The sequence below is a fragment of the Vipera berus genome, assembly GCF_964194415.1.
Source record: "Vipera berus genome assembly, chromosome: 4".
Lineage (NCBI taxonomy): Eukaryota > Metazoa > Chordata > Lepidosauria > Squamata > Viperidae > Vipera > Vipera berus.
This window is the reverse complement of record NC_138206.1, coordinates 62,739,147-62,762,960: the sequence shown is the minus strand read 5'-3', so window position 1 is coordinate 62,762,960 and position 23,814 is coordinate 62,739,147. Positions and strand designations below refer to the sequence as shown.

Here is a 23,814-nt window from a genome sequence, read left to right as displayed (position 1 = left end):
CAAACACTAAAATCTATTTAATTACATCTTTATAATTTACATACTGACCTTACAAAAACTAAAGGTGCATTTGTCAGCATTTGATAGACATTTAAAAGTTTTAAAAATATAAATATCTCACCTTAGCTGCAGTTTGGCTAAGTGTCTATGTTTGTGTGTGCAATATAAAGCAAATTATTTGTGATATATGACATTTTCATATTGGTGACAGGAGACCAAATGAAAGTGAAGTGCTAGCGCAACATTTTAATACAGTATAATTATACACAAAATATAGTCTTTCACAGAGACAAATGTTTAATTAGTAGATGGAAAAAGATATTTATTATGCTGCATTGCACATACTTATATTTAGTTTTTAAATCTTTGAAATAACGATCTTCAAAAGGTGTAAATGAGCATGAAAATGTGAACTTAAGGTAATAACAAAATGAACTAAAAACTAAAATCAATTAAGATCTTACAATGCTTCTTATAGCTAACCTAATGGGTTTTGTCATATCTAGATGATAAACTACTTCTATAAATTCTAATAATATATGAATTTGTAAGACCTTCCAAACCCTAAAGAATTGTTGCATTGTCTTTTAAAACTGACTATGCTGCTGAAGCTACAGGTACTGTACTTTAGGAGTCTCATCCTAAAGTACATCATTTAACAGAAGAGCTAAAGTACTATTGTATGAAAGAATTTACAAATTACAAATTTACCTGACTCAAGTAAATCAAAGTATATGAGCCTGATTTAATGGTACACCATTAACTTGCATGGAATTGAAAAATCTTTTAGGTATTCCCACCCAGTACCTTCTCTACATACTATTTCCATTGTGTGTATCATTTATCATACAAAGATATAGACCATAATGTTATTTAGTATATTATGAAAAGAACACTTTATGAAGCACCTTGGCGAATAGATAGACAATGATAGACAATGTTTTCTGGAAGTGCTATATGGCCTGTTATCTGTATGTGATATTGTAGAGGCAATACTTCATTGGTATTACTAATGAAGTGAAATAGTGTACATTCACGACATATGGAGGGAATTTGATAAAGTCTTTAAAGTGGCCAAGCTAAGCATTTGGAAGATACCACTGCTTTAAAGCTCTAGATCAGTGTTTGTCAACCTTAGCTGTTTTAAGGTGTGTGGACTTCAACTCCCAATGAATGCTGGGGAATTCAAAAAATGAAATTCACACATCTTAAAGTGGACAAGGTTGAGAAACAGTGATCTAGATAGATGCTTCCTTCATATAAATGTTCTTAGAAGTTGTCCTTTCATTTGGTAGAACCAGGGAAATACAAAAGCTGACTGTAATACTTGCTGAACTAAGCAGGGATGTTTTGGGATCAACTGAACAGATTCAATTATGAAATTACAATCTTATGATGTACCATTTTAAAGATCCATTACACATGAATTGTATAGAAACATGGATTCTACTGAGCAAAGGATGGATTCTATGTCCTAAATGCCCTCTTCCATTATATTATCCTGGAAATTTGATCTAGCAAAATTGTCCCTAAACTGAAGAATAATTTATCCATCAACCTGTTTTTATCTGCAAAGATTCCTTCTGATCTAAATAGTTAAATGCATTCAGTAAATGTCATTTCCATTTTATTTTAAAAGTGTTCAAGATTCCTAGGCAATAGCATTGGTGAAAAAAAACACACCAAGAGATCTGTGACATCCACATAGATTAGAAAGTTAAAAACAAAATGATATGCACTCAAAGGTGGCTGTACATAAAGAAACCAAAGCAGCATGACATCAAATCAGACCCTTGATCTACTTAGCTTAGCATTATCAGTTTTGGGAGTAAGTCTCCAAGTTGTCAAGCTTTTCCATCACTTTCAGGGAATTCTACCAGGAAATGAACCCGGGTCTTTTCCCATTACCATTCAGGAATTTCAGAAATGTGCATTAAAACGGCTCTAGCTTGCAATGTGGGCTAAGACATATCCACTTCTGGAAAAGGTTAACCAACATGGAAATAAATATTGACTTCTACTTCAAATTGCATGCAATCATCTTTACAATCCTGGAATGCCATCATTTCTCTTCTAATAGTGGACTACTATTACACATAACTTCTTCACAGTACTTTGGTTTCTTTAACCTTCGTCACTGGTAACTTGGCTCATTTTGGTTTTCAATCTGCTAAATACATTTTGCCACATATGGAAAACACTGAGCAATTCACCCTTTACTTCTTAACATTCTCTACAATGGTTCCAAATGGAATTCCAATGAAATATTCCTTTTGTTTCTCAGCTACTTACCAGCCCAATTAGCATAAGTTTTAGGGTGGAGGATAAATGAGAGCAGATAACACCAATGATTTGTTTAACATGGAGTAAAAAGGCATGGCAGTCATTCCTGCTCCTGAATATGCAGGCTGTTACTTCCTTCTACCTGGATATAAAGTAATACTTTATAAAGCTTCGGTGATATAGGGTGGATGAGTGGAGATTGCCCAGAAAGTGTAAGGCATAAAAGAGTTCTAGTCTAGAGCAAAAATCATAGTCCAGATCTTATTTTTAAAAACACAAGTGTTTGTTAATAATTATACATTTAAACATATTTATTAATAGATTTATGTTTTGCAGGAGACTCCATTTTTCTTTCTGTCATTTGCAATAATTGTCTATTACTTTGAGGTTTTCAAATTAAGAAATTCTGCATTACAGAGCAATAACACAGAGCAGCATTTCCATTGTTTTAAGTATTTACGTTTTAAAGGCGAGCCAAAGTAGGGTACATTCTAATTTACATATAACAAAAATAATTATTTTAAAATTTGTATTAGAACCGTGTACATTGTATAAAAATATTTTCAGAATTGAAAAATATCCAAATAAGACATTTCTAAACAAAAATCAATGTTATACTGGGTAAATCAATTTCCATTTCCCATCCGAAATTAACTTTGGTCACAACACACACACACACACAGACACACACACAGACACACAAACACACACACACACACACACACACACACACACACACACACATATATATATATATATATATATATATATATATATATATATATATATATATATATATATATATATATATATATATATATATTCTATATTGAAAACTTTGAACAGGAAATAAATTAAATGAGCAATGATAATTGTAAAGAAGTCTCATCTAGTCCTTTATATCTGGAGGAAAAAAAAGTATAATTTGTATATTGATTGTTACAATAATTTATAATTTTCATAATATATCCCTGGTAGTCCCTATGGAAAAAATATAGTTGCTTCGTTTCTTTTTTTTAAAAAAAATCATATGTATCCAAAGAGTGATTTGTCACATTAGCACTTTTTTCAGTTAGAATGTCTAAATTGTGTTATAATTCTTTTTTTCTAATTTTACTTCAAGTGAGTTTAATAGTAATATTTTCCCCCACTCCTTAATGAAATATATTTATCAGTATGGCTTTACAGCCCTGGTCATATGTGTTACAAAATATATCATTAAAGACTGACAATATCTTGTTGGATTAACAACTGCTCTCAAAAAATTATACATATATTTATATTAATATTGTCTTAATTTGTATAGATGTTTCCATTTAAAAATGTTTGTTTTTATCTGCAAAATAATTATATTCATGGCAAACATACTGGCAGCATTAGATGTTGTGGCAAACTATTATTTATCATCTTAAGAGCTTAGCTATGTGAGAGTCTTAGATTCTTACAGACATCCCAAAATTCCTACAGTGTTGCTCAGAGAAATATATTAGAACCTTTCACTTAAAACCAAAGTAATTTTACACTTCTCTAAATTAAATGTTTACTGTTGAAAACTGTAGTTAATATTAACTAAGACTTGTTTGCAAAAGCTAGTTTCAGAATCCATAGTTTTAAATTGGTTAATTGTTAAAATTTATCACAGTTTATCAAGTTTGGATAAAATAGGAAGGTGCAATTAATCTTAGGAAAAAAAATCTCCATGTATCTCCCCTTATATAATCATGCCAGAGGAAAACATGGGAACCTGGTACCATGCATACCTGAAATCCATTGTTTCTCATTTGCCACATAATAATCTATGATTTATTGTGATGACAATGATGATGAAGACATCTCATCCCATTTCAAGCACTTATTTGCCAACACTTCAAATTGTAGTCTAGCAATATTAATTTTAATTATTTTAAGCCTAACCAATAGTTGCAGAAAACTCTTATAAACTCACAGACATTTAAGAGCTTCTGTGCCTGCACTCTACCATTAGCTTAGGACAGGGGTCTTCAAACTTGGCAACTTTAAGACTTGTGGACTTCAACTCCCAGAATTCCTCAGCCAGCAAGCCTAGCTGAGGAATTCTGGGCGTTGAAGTCCACAAGTCATAAAAGGGCCAAGTTTGAAGACCCCTGGCTTAGGATATAAGGTTCTATCTCCATAGTTCTATAATTACAGAGATATTAATAATGGCCTTCTATAAAGCATTTTCAAACACTGCTCAAGAAAACTTTACTGTGGTGCTTAGAAATGAAATGGCATCAAGATAAAAGTAGCTCATGCATATTTTCCCCACTCCCCCCACCTTTAAAAATTCTCAATAGATTTGTGTCATTCTCCACATTATTTCTAGAACCTGGCTACAGCTGAGACTGAATGTCCAACCACATAATTTGAAGAATATGTTCTAGGTTTTGACTTGTTGACATACCACAGCTGGCAAGAAAATTTACAAACACATCTTGTTTGAGAACTGCTGAATCATGTTCTAATCAGTTGTCTTCTCTTCTCTCAGATCCAGTCATTCAGTCATTTATTTTGTGTAAGAGTCCCAGTACCAATACAAGACAGGAGCCTAAGTTGGTAAGCTTCAGCATATTTCAGCATATATCATCATGTATGATATAAAGAGGCAATTGCACATTTTTGTGCTAGTAGACTATAACAAATACAACTGCTTTTTCTCATATCCATTACCTTCCTTACTGTAGCTGCCACTTCTTTCATTTCACTACAGATGTAGCAGATGTAATTTATCAGGTTTTTTAAAGAGATGTTAAAAAGCTATTTGCAGTAGTTATAGCCAAAAAGTAATGGCTAATAAATCAATAGAGTAGACAGCTTGACACTCTACAAAAGTACTAAAAACACTTATAAAAGACAGGACAATCCTTGTTTTATTCCTTTCCTTACAAAAGAAGAAGTTTCCTTTAATAGTAGTCTTCATAGTTCTTGGGGTTCAGACAATAAAGTATGGCACCCCCAAATGAAAATATAGTTGCACCCCAAGCCAGGCCATAGCCCCAGTTGAACTCATGGTATATTCTTAAGTTGACAGTCTCAATGAACTTGATTGGGTAAAGGACAAGACTGCACACCTGAAGAACCACTGGAAAAAAAAGAGGAGGGGAAAAGGGAGTCAGATACAATTTGTCTCATTTATCTAGTATTCAACACAAAATCTTCAGGATGTATTTTAATATAACTTTCTGAATGTTACCTACTTCTTATTTAAAAATTAACATATGACCCTCCCTGGATTGGATTAGAAATCATGTATTTTAATGTTCTGAATTAGGAATTTTCTTTCTACAAAGTCAGCAAAGCTGTTTTATCAACAGCAATGATATATATTAAAGGTAAAGGTAAAGGTTCCCCCGCACATGTGTGCTAGTCGTTTCCGACTCTAGGGGCCGGTGCTCATCTCCGTTTCAAAGCCGAAGAGCCAGCGCTTGTCCGAGGACATCTCCGTGGTCATGTGGCCGGCATGACTAGACACCAAAGGTGCACGGAGCGCTGTTACCTTCCCACCGTAGTGGTCCCTATTTTTCTACTTGCATTTTTACATGCTTTCGAACTGCTAGGTTGGCAGAAGCTGGGACGAGTAACAGGCGCTCACTCTGTTACGCGGCACTCGGGATTCGACCCGCCAAACTGCCGACCTTCTGATCGACAAGCTCAGCGTCCTAACCCACTGAGCCACCGCGTCCCTATGATATATATTACCATATGCCATTGTTAGTTGAACATCATTGTAATGTCTGTGTATGAAATCAGTTATATTTGAAAAGGATTAGAGGCAAAGAGAAATGCGCTTCAGAGAAAGTTGACTATAAAAAATTCTGATATGTTATAGCAGGGGTGTCAAACTGCCGGCCCACGGGCCGGATGCATCACACCAAAACTGCACCAACCCCGTTGCTGGCAATGGGGAAAAAGTTGCGATATGTCGTGACACGTCACATGACATCATGAGTTTGACACCCGTGTGGTAGAGCTATATAAAAATCCTTATAGCATTAGAAGTTATGGCTGCTCAATACAAAAATGCACAACTCTGATTATTGAAGAGTACTGAGGACTAGAGCAATAGATAATTTGAAAATCCTAAGTATTAAAAAATCCTAATGAATCATAAGGTCTGCAGCTTTATTCTTGTATATGCTACTTATTCTGTTTTCACTAACAAATAAAAGATAGTAACTTATTTTCTCAATTAATGCTAATAATACTAATAATAATGCAGACTAACGATCAATCTAAAATTCTTATTTGCTAAAATACTTCTACTTTTGCATTTTTATTGATTATTCCAAAAGGAGATGTCAATTCACCCTCTCTGTCTTGTAAGCATCTTTAGGACTTGCATTTAGGACAAACGTTTAGGGCATATTTGTACATAAACAGCAAGAGGGAAATTTCTACTACTTGTCTGGCATTAAATCTCCACCATTGGCTTTTACTACAGTATATTTTCATTTCAGGTAACCAAAGAAACTGATATGGTACCATAAAGTAATACAGGTAAAAAACAGATTTGTGGGCTTCAATGATCAGAAAATTTGTTATTCAAAGAAGAAATATATCCATCTTCTACATCATATCATATGTCAACTGATATCTATAATCCTAGGAAAAAATATGAATCTCAGTAATCTTCCAAACGTAGAAAGAAACATAAAAATACATACAATAAAAGGAACAGAAGATTTTTGCCCTACCATAAAAATACTGCATAGCAGGTACACTACAGAAGTGTAAGACAGAGAGACAGAGAAGCAAGACACAAAAAGATTAAAACACAAATCATTTCAATATAGCAATGAAAAATTCTTCAAACTGGATCCAATAATGTATGGACCAAAAGCCTTCCTTCCCCCCTAACAATCCATTTTGTTGTTGTTAGTTGCGAAGTCGTGTCCGACCCATCGCGACCCCATGGACAACGTTCCTCCAGGCCTTCCTGTCCTCTACCATCTTCTGGAGTCCATCTAAGCTCACGCCTACTGCTTCAGTGACTCCATCCAGCCACCTCATTCTCTGTCGTCCCCTTCTTCTATTGCCCTCAATCTTTCCCAGCATTAGGCTCTTCTCCAGTGAGTCCTTCCTTCTCATTAGGTGGCCAAAGTATTTGAGTTTTAGCTTCAGGATCTGGCCTTCTAAAGAGCAGTCAGGGTTGATCTCCTCTAGGACTGACCGGTTTGATCGCCTTGCAGTCCAAGGAACTCGCAGGAGTCTTCTCCAGCACCATAGTTCAAAGGCTTCAATTCTTTAACAATCCATAGCTATTGAATTTTTATGAAAGAAACAAGTCTATTGTTTATTGTTTCCTCTGCCATTTAAAGTGACACATTTCAGGAAATGTAACATGTTAGTATTTTATAAGCATTTGCTTCTTCTTTATAAACAAAACTTTTCAGAGAGTGTCTAAGAAATGACTCAAATGGTCTAAGAGAGGGCCAGGCTAGAAATCAAGAGATGGGTGAGTTCCAGCCCAGACCTAGGCATGAAAACCAGCTGGGTAATTTTGAAACAGCCACTTTCTCAGCCTAATCCACCTCAAAGGTTTGTTGTGGAGAAAATAGGAGAAAGAAGGAGTATTAGCTATGTTTGTTCCTTTGAGTTATTTATAAAAATAATAAAGGTAGAATAAAAGAAAATCTAAAAAAAAAATCCCCGCAAACAGCCCACATTATTTAAAAAAACATTGCATAGGAATCCTTTGGGAATGTGTGTTTCATTTTAAAGTAATACACAATCTAAATTTGCTTAGCCAATACTCAGTAACATTGAAATTACAATAAACACAATGAGTTATATTTAATCCACAAAGAATACATCAATCCAAATAGTCAGCAGCATATATAAATCAAATGTTATTAGAACAAAATAACACATGTGAGGATTCTAAAGAACAATCCCTGTTCCCCTTCCATTATTCCTTTTCTGTTTATATTGTTCAGACTTTTATGAGAATTGCCAAGAGCACAGGTGGCAAAATTAATGATTTCTATAAACAGATTATAACAGAGAAAAAGTTAATGAAGTAATATAATCAATGGAAGTTCATTTATCACATATGATTTGTTATATTAACTAGTAGTTAAATATAATTCCTATGGAATTGTGTATATAATTAAATTGTGTATAAAACTTTGGGGAGCTACATATATATACAAAGCACATAACTTCCATTATTTTAATTTGAATTCTTTAATTAAAATGTGGAATATTGTTTATCACCTAAACAATTTTAAACAAATTTCTTCAGAAGATTAATAAATGTGTAGATGTTTATGTTTTTTTTAAATATCCATTTTGACTAAATTTGACTAAGTGAAACTGATCATTCATAATATGTGTTTAGTCATACCTCTGCATTAATCCATTATACTCTTGGTTATTCTATTAGTTTTCTATATACGTTGACAACTAATACCTGTATTCCTGTTAAAAGGGGTTAAATTAGCAACCATCCAACTAAGAAAAAAGAACTGAAGAACTTGCTGATGGTCTATCCAAACTTCGGTCCATTCACTGTGAGAAATCATGAAGAATAGGCAAAGTATCAAATGGTTTGATGAGGACATGTTTTATTCCTCTCTTTGAAAGATATGGCAGAAAGAATTTGGTGAAATAGAAACAACTAATTATGATTATCAATATCTTGAAAGATTGTAGAAAAAAATCACAGTGCATGTACATCTTGACATTGGAAAGGGTGATAAAAAGGCCCATGAAATTCTAATTAGCAAGCTAGTTAAATATGGACTAGATGGCATGTTCATTAAACTAAAAATTGAACTTTAAGAGTATTCTTGAGTGAGGTGCTGTAGAATTATCATTATGATTTGAATTAAATAAATATTTAAATAGTATCACATTTAATATGCAAGTAAAACAAAATCCAACACGATATTGATAAGATTTGAAAAGATAAATGAATGCAGACAAATACAAAGTCCTTCACTTATCAAAAAGAAATAAAACATAAATGTGAAAAGGATAATAGAATAAAAGCTTATTACAGGAATGTGATGTGGCTGCTTAAAAAGCAAATGTAATTTTGGATGTAATCCAGTGGTGAGATTCAGCCGGTTCACACCACTTTGGCAGAACCGGTAGCTAATTTTTTGTTGCCCAGGCCCAGAATGGACTTCCGGAAGCAGCATCCACACAGAGAACCAGTTGTTCACATGTTTGAATCCCACCACTGGTCTAATCCTATATACAGGAGGAGGGGGGAGGAAAAAGGAGAAGGGGGGAGGAGGTGGTGTAGGAAGATGCAGGAAGTTCTTCTCTTTATCATTCCACAATGCATGATACAGAAAATTATTATTAAGTAATAGAAACATAGAATAGAAATAAATATTAGGAAAAACTTCCTGGTGGAAACAGCATTTGGACAGTTAATTCATTTATCAAGGAAATGTGAGTTTCTCTTTTGAGTGAGTACAGTCAAAGGCTAAACAACAATCTCTTGAGGATGATTTAATTTTGATCCCTGCATAGGGAGTTAATGACCTTTCAAGTTCTTTAATTCTATATCTGTAATTCATTTCATTTCCTTCACAGCATTAGTGAGTCAAAGTTAATTTTTCTAAAACAATGCAATACACAAATGTATATTCTTTTTTTTCTAGACAGGTTTAGGTTTTTTGCAGGAAAAACTGTTTTACTCTCTTGATTATAAAAACCAGCCTTCATGTAATAAAAGTTAGTTTATTGGAGGGATTAACTTTTAAGTTTATACTAACATTTTGATGGTAAATGCAAATTTAGACATTTGAATAAACATTTTGGGAAAAAAATCCATTCTTGTTTATTAGCAGAACCATCTCAAGGCACTGAAGCATTTTTTTTTATTGTTGACAATTTTCTATTGTTAATGGCAGTCTCATTTATTTCTACAGAACTTCTAAACCAAGAGAAAATAGCAAACTAACTTCTATTCTGATATATTTTGGACATTACTGAACCAATTTCTCTCTCGCACACACACTTTTCACTCTTAACAAATATGTGAAAACTAAATGGCTTGTTTTGTTTTCTAGCTTCTGCAGCATTGTTTATTACAAGTTTTATAATTGTTGAATGTTTAGAATTGTTTGTATTATCATTCAAATGCTTAAGAGAAGTCTACTTAAGATACTTTTTCCTCTAATATAATCCTCCTCATGTTTCTTGTTCTGTCAGATAACTGAAGCTTTTTTCAAAGCACGTGAGGTGAAAAGGTTTGAATGAAAGCAGCTGAAGAACTACAAATGTTTAAGTAAAACAACTAAAATAAAATACGTTTTTAGTAAACAATTCTTCCTGTTTTCTGCCAGTGAATGGAACGAAGATCAAAACAATCCTTGCAAATAGTTTTGAAAATTGAAAAGATACAGCTTCACGATAACAACACCTATGTGTATTCTTTTCCTTCTTAAACGGTTTAACTAAAATAATGGAAAAAGAAGAGGGCAATAGGATTCTTTTCCTTATAATTATATTCAGGGCCTTTGTTTCTCATAGAACGCTCAGAATGGAGTTCCGGCACCTTTTTTGGATGGAACCTTGTAGGGTAGGCAAGGCGGGTTGTATGACACGTGTGAGTTCTGGCACCTTTTTCTTTTACAAAAAAAGCGCTGATTATATTCATCCTTGAACTACTAAGAACCTGGATTCTACATCCTTTTAAATTGATTTTTAAAAATCCACCTAGCAGACTAGATAGTTGTCATTCTCTCTGTTATGGTATATCAGACAAGTTTACTATTTCAGTTCCAGCAAAAACGTGATTGACAGAAAGGAAACTGCAGCTGGAAAACTTAACAGGAAGGAAGGGAAAACTCTATTATTAGCTAACGATGAATATCCATATCAAAATCCATATCAAATGATGATTTTGTTATACAGTGTATTCCACTAGAGAACATCCCTGAGTTTTCATATGAGCCTTAAAAATAATTTCTTCATATAATCCCTTTCCTTTGAAAAATAAGGGATTTATATAGTATGAAGGCTATTAAAATAAATAACAAAAGGCAAAGCACAAACACAATGAAAGTAAGGCTTTCTGTGGAGCATAAAAAATATTAGCACATTTGAGTTTAATCCTATTTATTTTTTATATGAATGATTTCCAAAACTAATCCTAAAGAACACAGACACTGTACCTTGAAAGATAAAGTCCCTTAAGTTTCTACAAAGACCTGGAATGGCATCTATTATAATCACCTACAATGTGTTTTAAAAATGTCAAGCAAGCAATGCCGGACAAGATAAGATACTACTATTATCAAGTGACAATATGTGCTTTATTTCTTCTAATGCTTAGATTGGAGGGATGACACCCAGGCTGAAAAAATAGATACAGAATCCCTCCTTCATTCAGTTGCCACTGGGATTTTGCCCTCTGATAAAGAATGCTCTTCAAACTTTAAACGATAGAAAGAGTTGGCCTGGAAGGAAAATCTTGGGATTTCTTGGCCATGTAAACAAAAGCTGAACAATCTGAAATGAAAGAATTATTTTTGGATTATCAGAGATGTTTTGTCTCTATTCTTGAGAAAGTAGCAGCTATCTAATGTACATATTTCAGAACTTACCTGCTGCAAACAGCATGACAGCGACAGGCCTGTAGAACCTCCTCCGTGATCCCACACAGATAGAAATAAGTCCAACCAAGAAAGCTATAAGAATTATGGCAGCACCACCCAACAGCATAGAAAGGGTAGCAATCTGCCAATCTATAAAGGAAAAGGGAAAAAGGTGGGAGTTTAATTTAGACTAATTCAAATAAAGAGATCTTCATCGGAATAGAAATAGATAATAAAAAGTATGAAATAAATCTAAACATACTTTTTACAGAGTTTATAAGCTTTTCATTTAGAGACTGACGTTTGTGTGTTTGACCTATATTCTATAGGAAAAACATACAATCACATCTTATTTTATGAAATGAAAATATATGAATTCTGCAAATTAATTAATTCCATGTTGGCTGGCCCTAACCAATCCAACTCCCCACCCTGAGCTCTTATGATAGGTTGTTTTTTTTTATGAAACCGAGAAAATGGTGTCTCCAAAGAAATAGGTTTTCAACAACCCAGGGTAAAGTAATTTGAATTGGCAAGCCCTTCAACCAGTATGCAGTTTGGTTTATCCACATAAATTTCTCTCAGCTTTGCTAATATACAGACTTCATCTGTTTATTTCTGCCCGTGGACAAAGCACAAAATAAGAAATACTAGCCTTTGTATTTTCTGAGTTGTGGAAGTAAACCAAGTTCTTTTCTCCCTGACAGTTAGATGAAAATTAACATTAATACATGCTATCAAATACATTTATTCTGTAATCTTCAATTTGAGACTGATTTTGCACTGCAGACCTCAGAAAACATCTGGACTTGTTATGAATTTCCTTATTTCCCCATTTCCCACTTTTTGTAATTTGTTGGCTATTGAAGACTTCAGAAAAACTCAATAGTTTTACCCACTATTTTGGCTGTTTGTATTATAGGCATTGTTCAGCTGGGGATTTCAATTTCTATAGAAAGTTGTGGATCGGCATATAATAACAATTTGAGTTTTTTTTTTCTTTTGGAAAAAAATGTTTTAACAATGGAAGTAAAGCAAAGACTGATAATTACTAGGTATATTATAGATGGAGAGTTATTGTACTCCTGAAAGAAAATGTTCCTCCAGCTTTCCCTTAGCTCTGGATAGTAAGTTCCTATGGAGATCACTAGGAATATTCTTCCAAATAAAAAATAAGTTTCAGCAAAATAATTTTCTGAGGACTGGTAAATTTTTACATCATGGAGAATATGTGACTGCTGATAGTAAAAAATGTTTTGATGGCATATAATCAATTAGATTTTAACAGTATCACAGACTGATAAACTGATTTTTTTCTTGATTTAATCTACATGTACCTCTGAACATTTATAATCTCATTTGCTTAAAAAAAGGAAATACTATTTTAAATATGAAATACTATTTTAAATATGTCTTAAAATTTAAACGTTTCATCCAAATTTTATTTCATATTCTGTTGTAACATTACCAGACATGTTCCAATGGCAAATAGAGCTCACTAACTGCCTTTTTATAGTTGAAAATACTTTTTCTAATGTTAGTGAGATCTAGAATTATTCAAAATTAAGACATCCAGGTAAGAAATGGGAGACTGAAGATGGCGCCGCAAAAAATGGAGCCAAGAACCACAGCAGAATAAAGAGCCAGTGGATAGACTGAGTTTTTGATAATTCCCCTCCAGATAAGTAGAGGACTTGAGATTGTCCATAAGTTCTCCAGATGGCTGCTCCTCAGAAGCAGATTGCAAGATAACAGACTCTGGCAGGTTTAGAGGTCTGGTAGACAAACAAATAGCCATCTTGCTCCAACTGTACTCAGCACCTTTAAAAGAACCCTAATTTTGTATACTGTAGTATTTCCTTTTTTAATCCTTTCAGAAATTGCTAGTTAACTGCTTCTCACTTATTAAGAGCCTTTGGATCAACATGTTTTACGCACCAGGTGAGTTTACTTCAGTCCTTAGTGAAAGAAGTTTTAAATATAAGTTTTGAAAAAAATAAACAGCAAAAGGGCAATTGAAATTTTGATTTAAAAAAGTTACAAATGGACTAATGTCCAGGTAAATTTGAAATAAGATTTTGGAACTAACCATAACAAGTGCTACCCATGGGATTATGCATTTGTTTTGAATTTTTTTAAAAAAACTGTACAAGACTTTAAAATTGGACACTACAAGGATCTAGGGAAACTGAAGAGTCAAACTCAACTTACAGTTACAGAATGAAGCAAAATATTTTAAAATTGGATATATTGAAGTACATTTTTAAACAATGGTCTCACTATTAAATTAATTTATAAACTATTTTACCACTTTCTCTTTAAATACATCAAGTGATCACTTCTTCCCAGATTCCATTTTTTACAGACTATATAGGCTATAAGTGCTGCACTTATAGCCTATAGACTCTATAAGAAATGGAATCTGGGAAGAAGTGATCACTTGATGTATTTTAAGAGAAAGTGGTAAAATAGTTTATAGTTTATACTTGTTATGATGAATGTGGGAAGTGGGAACTATATCATATATTTCTTTTCTTTTTCTTTACTATATTATTTATTTCTAGACCTATTTTTTTTCTTTTTTATAGTTTGTACTGTATTAGTTTTTACTTATATAATTGTAATCTATAATAAAATTACTATTTAAAAATTAAACATTTTGACTTCAAAACTTTTATCACAGTTTCAGGCCTGGGCCAGTTTGTTTTAGTTAAATTAAATGTAATTACCAGTTTTTAAAACTGTTTTGTGCACTATCCAATCAGACACTTATATATTACATAAAAACAGAAGCAAAGGTAATAGAGCATTAAGATTTACAGCTGATGGCATAAAATCAGATAACAGCCAAATAATTTTGACCTGAGATTTTAACAGCCAGTGTTTTGAGTGTTGAGGATTAAAATTAGAGAACTTCATTTTGTAGTTTTGAGACTCTACACTCTGATGAAATTTGACAAGAATAAAAACATCATCTCTGCCATATATGTGCATAAAGCTTCATGCCGGTGGACAATTGTTGACTTTTTTAATGTTAATAATTTTTGTGGTTATAATTTAATGTATTTTAAAATAATTTTACAGGAATTTTTGTTCAAAATGAATTACTTAGAGAGTTATAGATCTCCCCAAAGGCCACCACAATTAAGACATACTATCTAACTGAAGTCTTGTTGGTTCTGATCAAAACATGGAATTTTGTTTCTTACAGTGGCTTACCAGATGACTCTGTGGTGCTCACCAGCAAAAGATGGAAACATATATATTTTTCCAGCACTGATTCCCCTGCATTTGGAGACATATATCTAATGCAGAAGTAAAGCGAAGTCTTCAAGACTTAGTCCTTTATAGATCTATTCTTTTTCCTTTCAAATCTATTCAGTTTTTGCTAATGAATTCCACAAATTAATTAGCTCCTATATAAATAATCCTGCAATTGTTCCAGGTGACAACAAATCATTATGCATTGACCATTCATGCAAATCAATAATTTTATGAATCTTTCCATGGTTTCTTTTTTCTTTTCTTTTTTGTATTCCTAAAATGGAGTAGGAAGATTATGCAAAAATCTTCCAGAAAAATATCATTTTGTGTTTTTTTTGCCAGCAGAACATCAGAACAGCTAGTAGTGAAGCTTTTAAAATACAATAAAATATAGGTAAATAAATTATTTATTCTAGAATTGTTATATAAATTTTGAAATATGGTATTAATAAATAGCCAAATTAAAGCTGGGTCAAACATCCTTTAAGACACAAATTAATGAGATTTTTAAAATTTCTATCCCTCCTTTTTTACACTTAATAATTTAGTGAAAGGTTCCCCCAATACTAGTCACAAAACTATGCATTTCTCTGTCCAGTTCCCACTATCAGATTGTGAGTCTCAAGTGTTCTGACTAGTAGAAAGTCTCTGTCAAGCATTCTTTTTATCTATTCAAGTTAATGCAGGGGCACAGAATGATTTCCTCAAGTCTTAGCTGTCCTGATAATTGATATTACAAAATATCTCTGCTTACAACACAGTATTCTGCAATCCTTTATTTATTTTATTTATTTATTTTATTTAGTTATATTTATATACCGCCCTATTCCCTGAGGACTCAGGGCGGTTTACAGGGAATTAAAAATCCAAAATACAAAAATTAAGAACCAAATTAAAAAATATTAAATTGACCCTGTAGTCGATTAAAAAGAACCCCAAATTAAAATTTCTCCTCAGTCTGGGCCCGAGAGCTCGAAGAGCCAGGTCTTCAGGCCCCGGCGGAATGATCGGAGGTCGGGGGCAGTTCTCAGCTCCACCGGCAGCTGGTTCCAGAAATCCTCCAGAAAATGCAAACACTTCAACATTAGTTGGCATTCTCTACTACCAATGTTCTTTCTATAGCTTCCTGCTGCAAATAACTATGTTCTAACCAAGGAGACTATCCTTTCAATTAGTGTATATCACTAGTATGATTAGAAGAAGGAATTCTCACCATTTCTGTATTGGATTGAAGATGCAAAGGGAATGTCTGAACAAGCTTTTAATTGGAACTCTTAGAAAATAAACATTGCTAGCTCACTTCCCTAAATGCAATATAAAATTCTTACTATGAAATGACAAGTCAAGAGCAATTGAAACTTCTTGAAATAATTTACAATTTGAAGATCTAAGTAAGTAAAAATGTTATCATATTAAGGAAAGTTACAGACATAAGCTGTTTCAAAGTGAAATGTGGGTAACTGATCCTGAGGAACATGCTATGACCTCTATACTCAGGATTGGGCTCTCACAATATAATCTCCTACAAAATGAGAGAACAAATAGGGTATTCTGAGTTATAAGGAGTGCCCATTAGGATTTTTAGGGGCGAAGAAGGGATCAAGGCAGCTACAGTATTTTGCCTCTGAAAATCTTTCCAAGTGGTAACATAGGTAACATAGGAAGTTTCAGTTTTTTAAAGGTTCCTTTTGACATCATTTCTTGACCTAAAATTAAGATGCCCATTCTGTCCTTAAAACCAATTCCAAGTGACTCATACTAATTTAGCCACAGGTGAGGGATGCTGGGTCAAATTTTCCCAGCCCAAATGTACATATTAATGTTCTGTGTGACTCTAAAGGCCCAATTCAAAAGAGTCACTTCTAATGTATAGATGATACCAACAACAATAACATCATGGATTAATCACACAAAGAAGTTCAAGATTTATAGGCTGATCTCAGTGCTTCTTCCCCCATAAAATCTAAGCTGTCCAATATGACTTTGCTAAGTGTAAATGTGAGAGGAAGTCTGAACTGCTGGGCTTCTCTTGCAGATAGGTTTTCTTTTTTAAGATGAAAAACAAATGACCTCTTCTGTGAAATGCTTTTTCTTTTCATATGTTAATAGTTTTTATGTCTTAATTGAATGAATATAGCTGGATTGATTCTGCAAAAGAGAGATGACTAGCACAGTTCAGTCTAAATCAGTTGTTTTTCAAACTAGGTGATTTTAAGATGTATGGACTTTAACTTTCAGAACTGCTGGCTTGGGAATTCTGGGAGTTGAAATCCATATATGTTAAAGTTGCCAAGTTTGAAAAAACACTGGTCTGAATCAAATTCCTTTATCTAAATTAGCTGAAAATTCTTCTTCTTTTTAAAAAACCTATAGCAGTTAATAAATCATCTGCCAGGTTTTCTACTGACCTGTAAGTAGATTCTACATTTATACACTTTCTAAAAGCTATTTTAGATCAAAACGTAGATTTGGGAGCCATTTTATTGACTTTTGTCATTTTGATTGTTTTTCTGTATTTCAATTGTTTATGGAGTGGTTATTTTAAAAAAAATGAGATGAACAATTAAAACAATTAAAAGTTCAGTTCAATATTTATACTACACCTCAGGGAAGATTCATAGAATAAGAGGCAGTTAATATGTTATAACACCACATAAATGCCATGTTACTGTTTTATTTTATTTCTTTTAGAAAGTGAACAAGATATTGGAAAACTCTGAAGTACGAAATATTTAGATATATAAATAAAATAAGGCAGCAGGCACAGGAAATTGACTACAAAGTAGAAATGGTAAAGAATATGCTAGGAAAAGGTATGACTAATTATTTTAACTGAAATGCATGGACAGAGATATGAAATTTCTAGATCTAAGATGAAATGATAGCACACTTTTGAAAATATGTTTGTGTTTGCCCTGAGCACTTTTGTGATCATGCAAAGGAGCAGCATTGAATTTATTTGTCAAGATTTGCAAGTGTAATAAAGTTAATCAGAAGCTTTCAAAGCAATTGCGTTCCTAATTTTAAGAATACTTTGTCAATTTTTTGCTGTCTCCTAAAAGGCTTCTAGATCTTATGATGTGATTATCCACAGTCATCTGTCAACGTATCTTAAACAGATATATAATGGAGCTTCAGAACTTGATTTGCAATGGTTTAATCAAAGAATAGCCATATTTAAAAGGTTGTTTTAAATTAAGTCCAAAGCATTATATTCCTGTTGCCAAAGGATAATGAAAGGTTCATGCCAAATGAAAGATTCATGCCAATATGATTATACAGATATAAGGCTGTAATCAGAATTGCCTCTTTTGTCTTTTATTGAACTATAAAGAATATTCAAGATGAAGCTGGTTTCTATAGTAGTCTATGTTTTGTGGGAAGTCAGACCCCCCCCCATAAAAAGAAATATTTTTGGAAATATTTAAAAGGCAGAATATATTTCCCTAAAGGATTTTAAAGGCAGAAACCAACACACAACCCCTCAAATTCTCTCTATGCCAAACAGAAACCAAGTCTGCAGAAATGCAGATATGATAATCTGGTCAGAAAGACGAGTCAGGAAACTGGGATTAGGAAGAAAGATCCCTAGAATCCACACTCCCTCACACCAAAAATCTAAGAGTCATCAGCAGGATATGACCTTTGGGACATAATAGGATTAACCCACCACCATCAGAATACCAGAATCAGATCAAAGTTCATGCCACAGGAACAACTCCAAACAAAAGGCTCCAGAAGGTATAAAAACCCACCACTCCCTACTACATAAGCTTTTTCTCCTTTTTCTTCCAGAGCCATCTTTCTGTCTGGCTCTCCCCTTCAATAAACTGCAAGTTTCTTTCTAAAGCAGTTAATCTCTGTTTAGGCAAAACAGAGAATCCTAGGGCAACCATTTTAAAACTAAAGTACCTCAAATGGGCTAACTTACAGGCTAACTAACCCATGACTCTTGTGGAATTGAAATTTGGCAAATTTTACCAAACATTTATGAGATAAAAATTGTCATAAAATATTTATGACATAATGCAAAATGTTACAAAACGTGTCCTGTGGCCAGCTCCTGATGATTGACTGTGCTATAGACTCAGGGCGAAGACTGTAAGCCGAAGACTCAGGGCGGCTTACAGGCTTAGCAGTAGCCTTCATTCTATGTATATGCCTGCTTATTAGGGCTTTCACACACACCCCAAGCAGCATTATTACAAAGTCAGCTTAATTGCCCCCAACAATCTGGGTCCTCATTTTACCTACCTCGGAAGGATGGAAGGCTGAGTCAACCTTGAGCCTGGTGGGATGCGAACCTGCACTAATTGCAGGCAGCTGGTGTTACTTAAGGAGGCATTAGCCCACTGCTCCACCAAGGCTCAGTTCAACATGGGCTACTTTCAAGGCAAACACATCTCTGAATATCTCGCTGAATTTTTAAGAACTTTTCCATAACATTAGAAGCTCTACCAAACAAACATTGTTTGTTTATTTAAAATGTTTATATATCTGCCTATTCTATAACTAATTCAGTATCATTTACAACGACTTATTGAAAGCATTGAAGAATCTGCTAAGGAAAAATCTGAAAATATGACCCAATAGGTGACAGGTTGTCTAGTGAGTCCTATTCTTCAAATTTACATTACCAGAAGGAAATTAGCTCTTTTAGGAATATCAGATTAATATCAGATGCCATATTGCTTTATCTACCAGTAACAGACTATAATGATATAAACATGGCACTCACTAGAAGTTCCAAATATACTCTTACAAAACCCCTTAGATTTCCATATAACATCATTTGACAAAATCAGTTGGTTGTAGATGTAATATGTAGATCTTCCTTGCACATTTAGGCCCCAAAAGTTGGGGAATACATTCATAATCTGAATCTTTTAGGGCACATTTGAACACTACTTCAAATAGATTTGTACCTAATCAATACTTGAAGATACTGCATGTTATATAGTATTAAGATACAGTGGTCCTTTTCAAATTTTCAAATATTCAAAGATACTGATCAGACTTAATCAGGAAGCAGACATAATGATTGTTTTAAATCCCACTATTTTCAGTTTATTCATTGTTCTGCATTTTTTATTTAACTGTAAACCACTGTGTTTCAGAGATAATGTTTTTGAGTATTTTTGGTAACATGCAAATTACCATTGCTCAATATTTAATCATCTTGGTGACTTTTATTTGAAGTTTACTTTATTTGAGAAGCTTTACATTTCCAGAATCATTTCTGTAGGACTGACCAAATGAACAGGATTGTGCGCTCCTTCTATTTCGAAGCTTTGGTTTATCAGTGCTTCAGTAATGACCTTTCTTTCCTTTTAGAAACTTAAAATAGTTTATCTCTTATCTTTTCACAGTTTCAACATTTCTTAGCATAGGATGCATTATGATTTTCTTCTTAAAAGCATGAATTGTTCTACTCTATTTTTCAAACTGATATTTCCTACAATAATCAGCCATTACTTTTCATTTCAATGCATTAAGGCAAAATACAGTTTTGGCTTTTTAGCAGTCACATTTCAGATAACACAATATGGAGAATAAAAAATAAAAAAATAAAATTAAAAAAATCTGCCTAATAGGTCTCCTTGCTAACCAAGTTTGAGCTTAAAAGGGTAATGAATGTTGGAAGAATTTATCATGTTGCTCTTGAATATAGATATATAATCTTGAATATGGATATATATATATTCAGAGGTAGTCAATTACTAACTGCATAGAATCTGAAAATCTATCTGTATACCCATATACCATTTGATACTGAAGCATATCTGGGATGGTAAACATAAAAAATGACCTAAATAATAGGCAAGAGGCAACATTTGAAAACAATAAAATATGTGACATTAAATATTTACTGTAATCTTTGTGTAACAAAAATGATGTTTTGGTATATATCATGTTTACAGAACAATTTAACAAGAGCAGTAAAGTATTGCAGCAAATTATGTAGCCTATAATTCTTCGCACAAAGAATGAATGCAACATGAAATTATGTATCGCCTGTTCTGGGTACAGGAAATTGCTCCAAAGTTTAATGACTGTTTAGTGGGCATTTATTCCACAATTCATAAGAACAAGTAACCTTAAAGTTATACAAAAAAATAAGAGTTACAGTGAGACAAATCTATTCGTACATTATCTGTCCTTGAACAATATTGCCTTTAAATAGTTGTACTGATTTACTGAAAAACAAATCCTTTTTGTGTCTTACTCCACATGTTCAAATATTGATTATCTTTTCCTAACTGATATTCTAGTGAAATATCAGAACTTAAACTGAACTTAACTTTCATGTTTTATACACACACACACACACACACATGAATAATATGTCCATAATTTCTTTCTTTGAGATTTAACATACTTCACTGATTCAAATTTCACAAAATTTTCTTCTTTACAAAAAAATACCGTATTTTCTGGCGTATAAGGCGACTTTTTAACCCATGAAAATCACCTCAAAAGTTGGGGGGTCGCCTTATACGCCGAGTCGTCTTATACGGCGGAAAATACGGTAAAATAAATAAAATAAAGAGCTGTTTCTTTTCTTTCAAATTGAATGAGGATGGTGGGAAGAGACAGAAAACCTTTTTGGCACAGTATTATTCTAAACTGAGTTGGTCTTTCACTTGATCTGAAACTTTAATCAGTAAATCTGAACCGGCTAAATTACTGTTAAAGAGCATGACAGATTAATTTAGTTTTGGTTTGGAGTTTCTTTTTGTGTGTCTTTTTAAAGTTCTGTTTGCCACACATAAGTATAGTTTCTTAACCTTTATTAGGTAAAGGTAAAGGTAAAGGTTCCCCCGCACATGCGTGCTAGTCGTTTCCGACTCTAGGGGCCGGTGCTCATCTCCGTTTCAAAGCCGAAGAGCCAGCGCTTGTCCGAGGACGTCTCCGTGGTCACGTGGCTGGCATGACTAGACGCCAAAGGCGCACGGAACGCTGTTACCTTCCCACCGGAGTGGTCCCTATTTTTCTACTTGCATTTTTACGTGCTTTCGAACTGCTAGGTTGGCAGAAGCTGGGACGAGTAACAGGCGCTCACTCTGTTACGCGGCACTCGGGATTCGACCTGCCAAACTGCCGACCTTCTGATCGACAAGCTCAGCGTCCTAACCCACTGAGCCACCGCGTCCCTTTAACCTTTATTACTTGTATCTATATCCTCCTTCATTTAACATTAATAGAATGTAAATTATAGAGTACCTGCAGTTTTCTACTTGACATATTCAGGCTGTTTACTACATCCCAAGACTTTGATCAAATACGTTATGAGGTAGGAGATCCACAAAAGGATATCCTTTGTTTCTGTAAGTTAGAAAAAAACTAGGGTCAAGTTGGCAAAGTCCTCAACTTGCAACCATTCATTTAGTGACCATTCAAAGTTACAATAGCACTAAAAATATTGACTTATGACTGTTGTAGCATCTCATGGTCATGTGATCAAAATTTAGACATTTGGCATGCATTTATGACAGTTGCCATGTCCCATTATCATGTGATCACCTTTTGTGACTTTCTGACAATCAAAATCAATGGAGAAGTAGTTAATAACTGCAGTGATTCACTTAGCAACTGTGGGAAGAAAGATTGTAATATGGTGCAAAATTCAGTTAACAGCTATCTTGTTTGGCATTGGAAATTTTGGGTTCATTGTGGTCATACGTAGAGGACTACTGTGCAGGTAAATGTATACAAAAAGTTGTGGTTATGAAACATCTGAACCAAGTCTGTTTTGCTCTCACTCACCACATTTCTCTTTCCCAAGGCTTCTGTTGTCACATATGAGTAACTAAACTAACTTTGAATTCTGAAGTACCAATATCATATTTACAGTACATTCAAGATTTCCTCCCCTGTCTTGACTCAGAAAAAACAATTGCAACCAGCCTGCCTTCCACCAAGGATCTGTACACTACATGAAGCAGAAAGAGGGCTGAGAAAATATCTACAGAGCCCTCACATCTTGAACATAACTGTTTCAATTTCTCGCCAAAACAACTAGACATAAAGTTTTTTTTCCCTCTCTTGACACCATCATTCTGCTGAACACCTAATTCCCACAGCAGTGTCTTAGGCCTAAAGATACTTACCCATGTAGTAGGCTGTACTGCTGTTATCCTTCTCATCTTCTCATCTTCCTTACATTCTCATTTTTCCTACTACCTTCTCCTATTAGTATCTAATCATTATCACTTGTTATTAGAATCTTATGATCTATGATCTATCACTTTTGTTGTTTCTATGTACAGAGAGCTTATGCATCAGAGACAAATTCCTTTTGTGTCCAATCTCACTTGGCCAATAAATAATTCTATTCTATTCTATTCTATTCTATTCTATTCTATTCTATTCTATTCTGTTCTGTTCTGTTCTGTTCTGTTCTGTTCTGTTCTGTTCTGTTCTGCTCTGCTCTGCTCTGCTCTGTTCTGTTCTGCTCTGCTCTGCTCTGCTCTACTTTACTCTACTCTACTCTACTCTATTTTACTCTACTCTATTCTACTCTACTCTACTCTACTCTACTCTACTCTACTCTACTCTACTCTACTCTACTCTACTCTAGAGCCTCTGTCTTCCACTGTCCACATATTGAACATAGATATCTGACCAAAGTTTTTCCTGTAAGTCCACTTCCTCAAGATATCACCAATCCAATCAAAGATTAATCTCACTG

General features: G+C 33.8%; 1 protein-coding gene across 2 annotated transcripts in view; it reads right to left on the bottom strand.

The window, feature by feature from the left end:
- Positions 1 to 4,670: 4,670 nt before the first annotated feature.
- Positions 4,671 to 23,814, bottom strand: part of TMEM47 (transmembrane protein 47) — a 28,156-nt gene continuing 9,012 nt past the window's right edge. The window contains exons 2-3 of one of the 2 annotated variants that reach the window (XM_081328098.1): positions 11,868 to 12,008; positions 4,671 to 5,383 (exon numbers count right to left, since the gene is read on the bottom strand). In XM_081328098.1, coding sequence (XP_081184224.1) covers positions 5,205 to 5,383; positions 11,868 to 12,008 — 320 coding nt within the window. In that variant the 3' untranslated portion in view covers positions 4,671 to 5,204. Of the gene's footprint in view, positions 5,384 to 11,585; positions 11,773 to 11,867; positions 12,009 to 23,814 lie in introns of those variants that run through there. The other variant, XM_081328099.1, reaches the window with a different exon arrangement.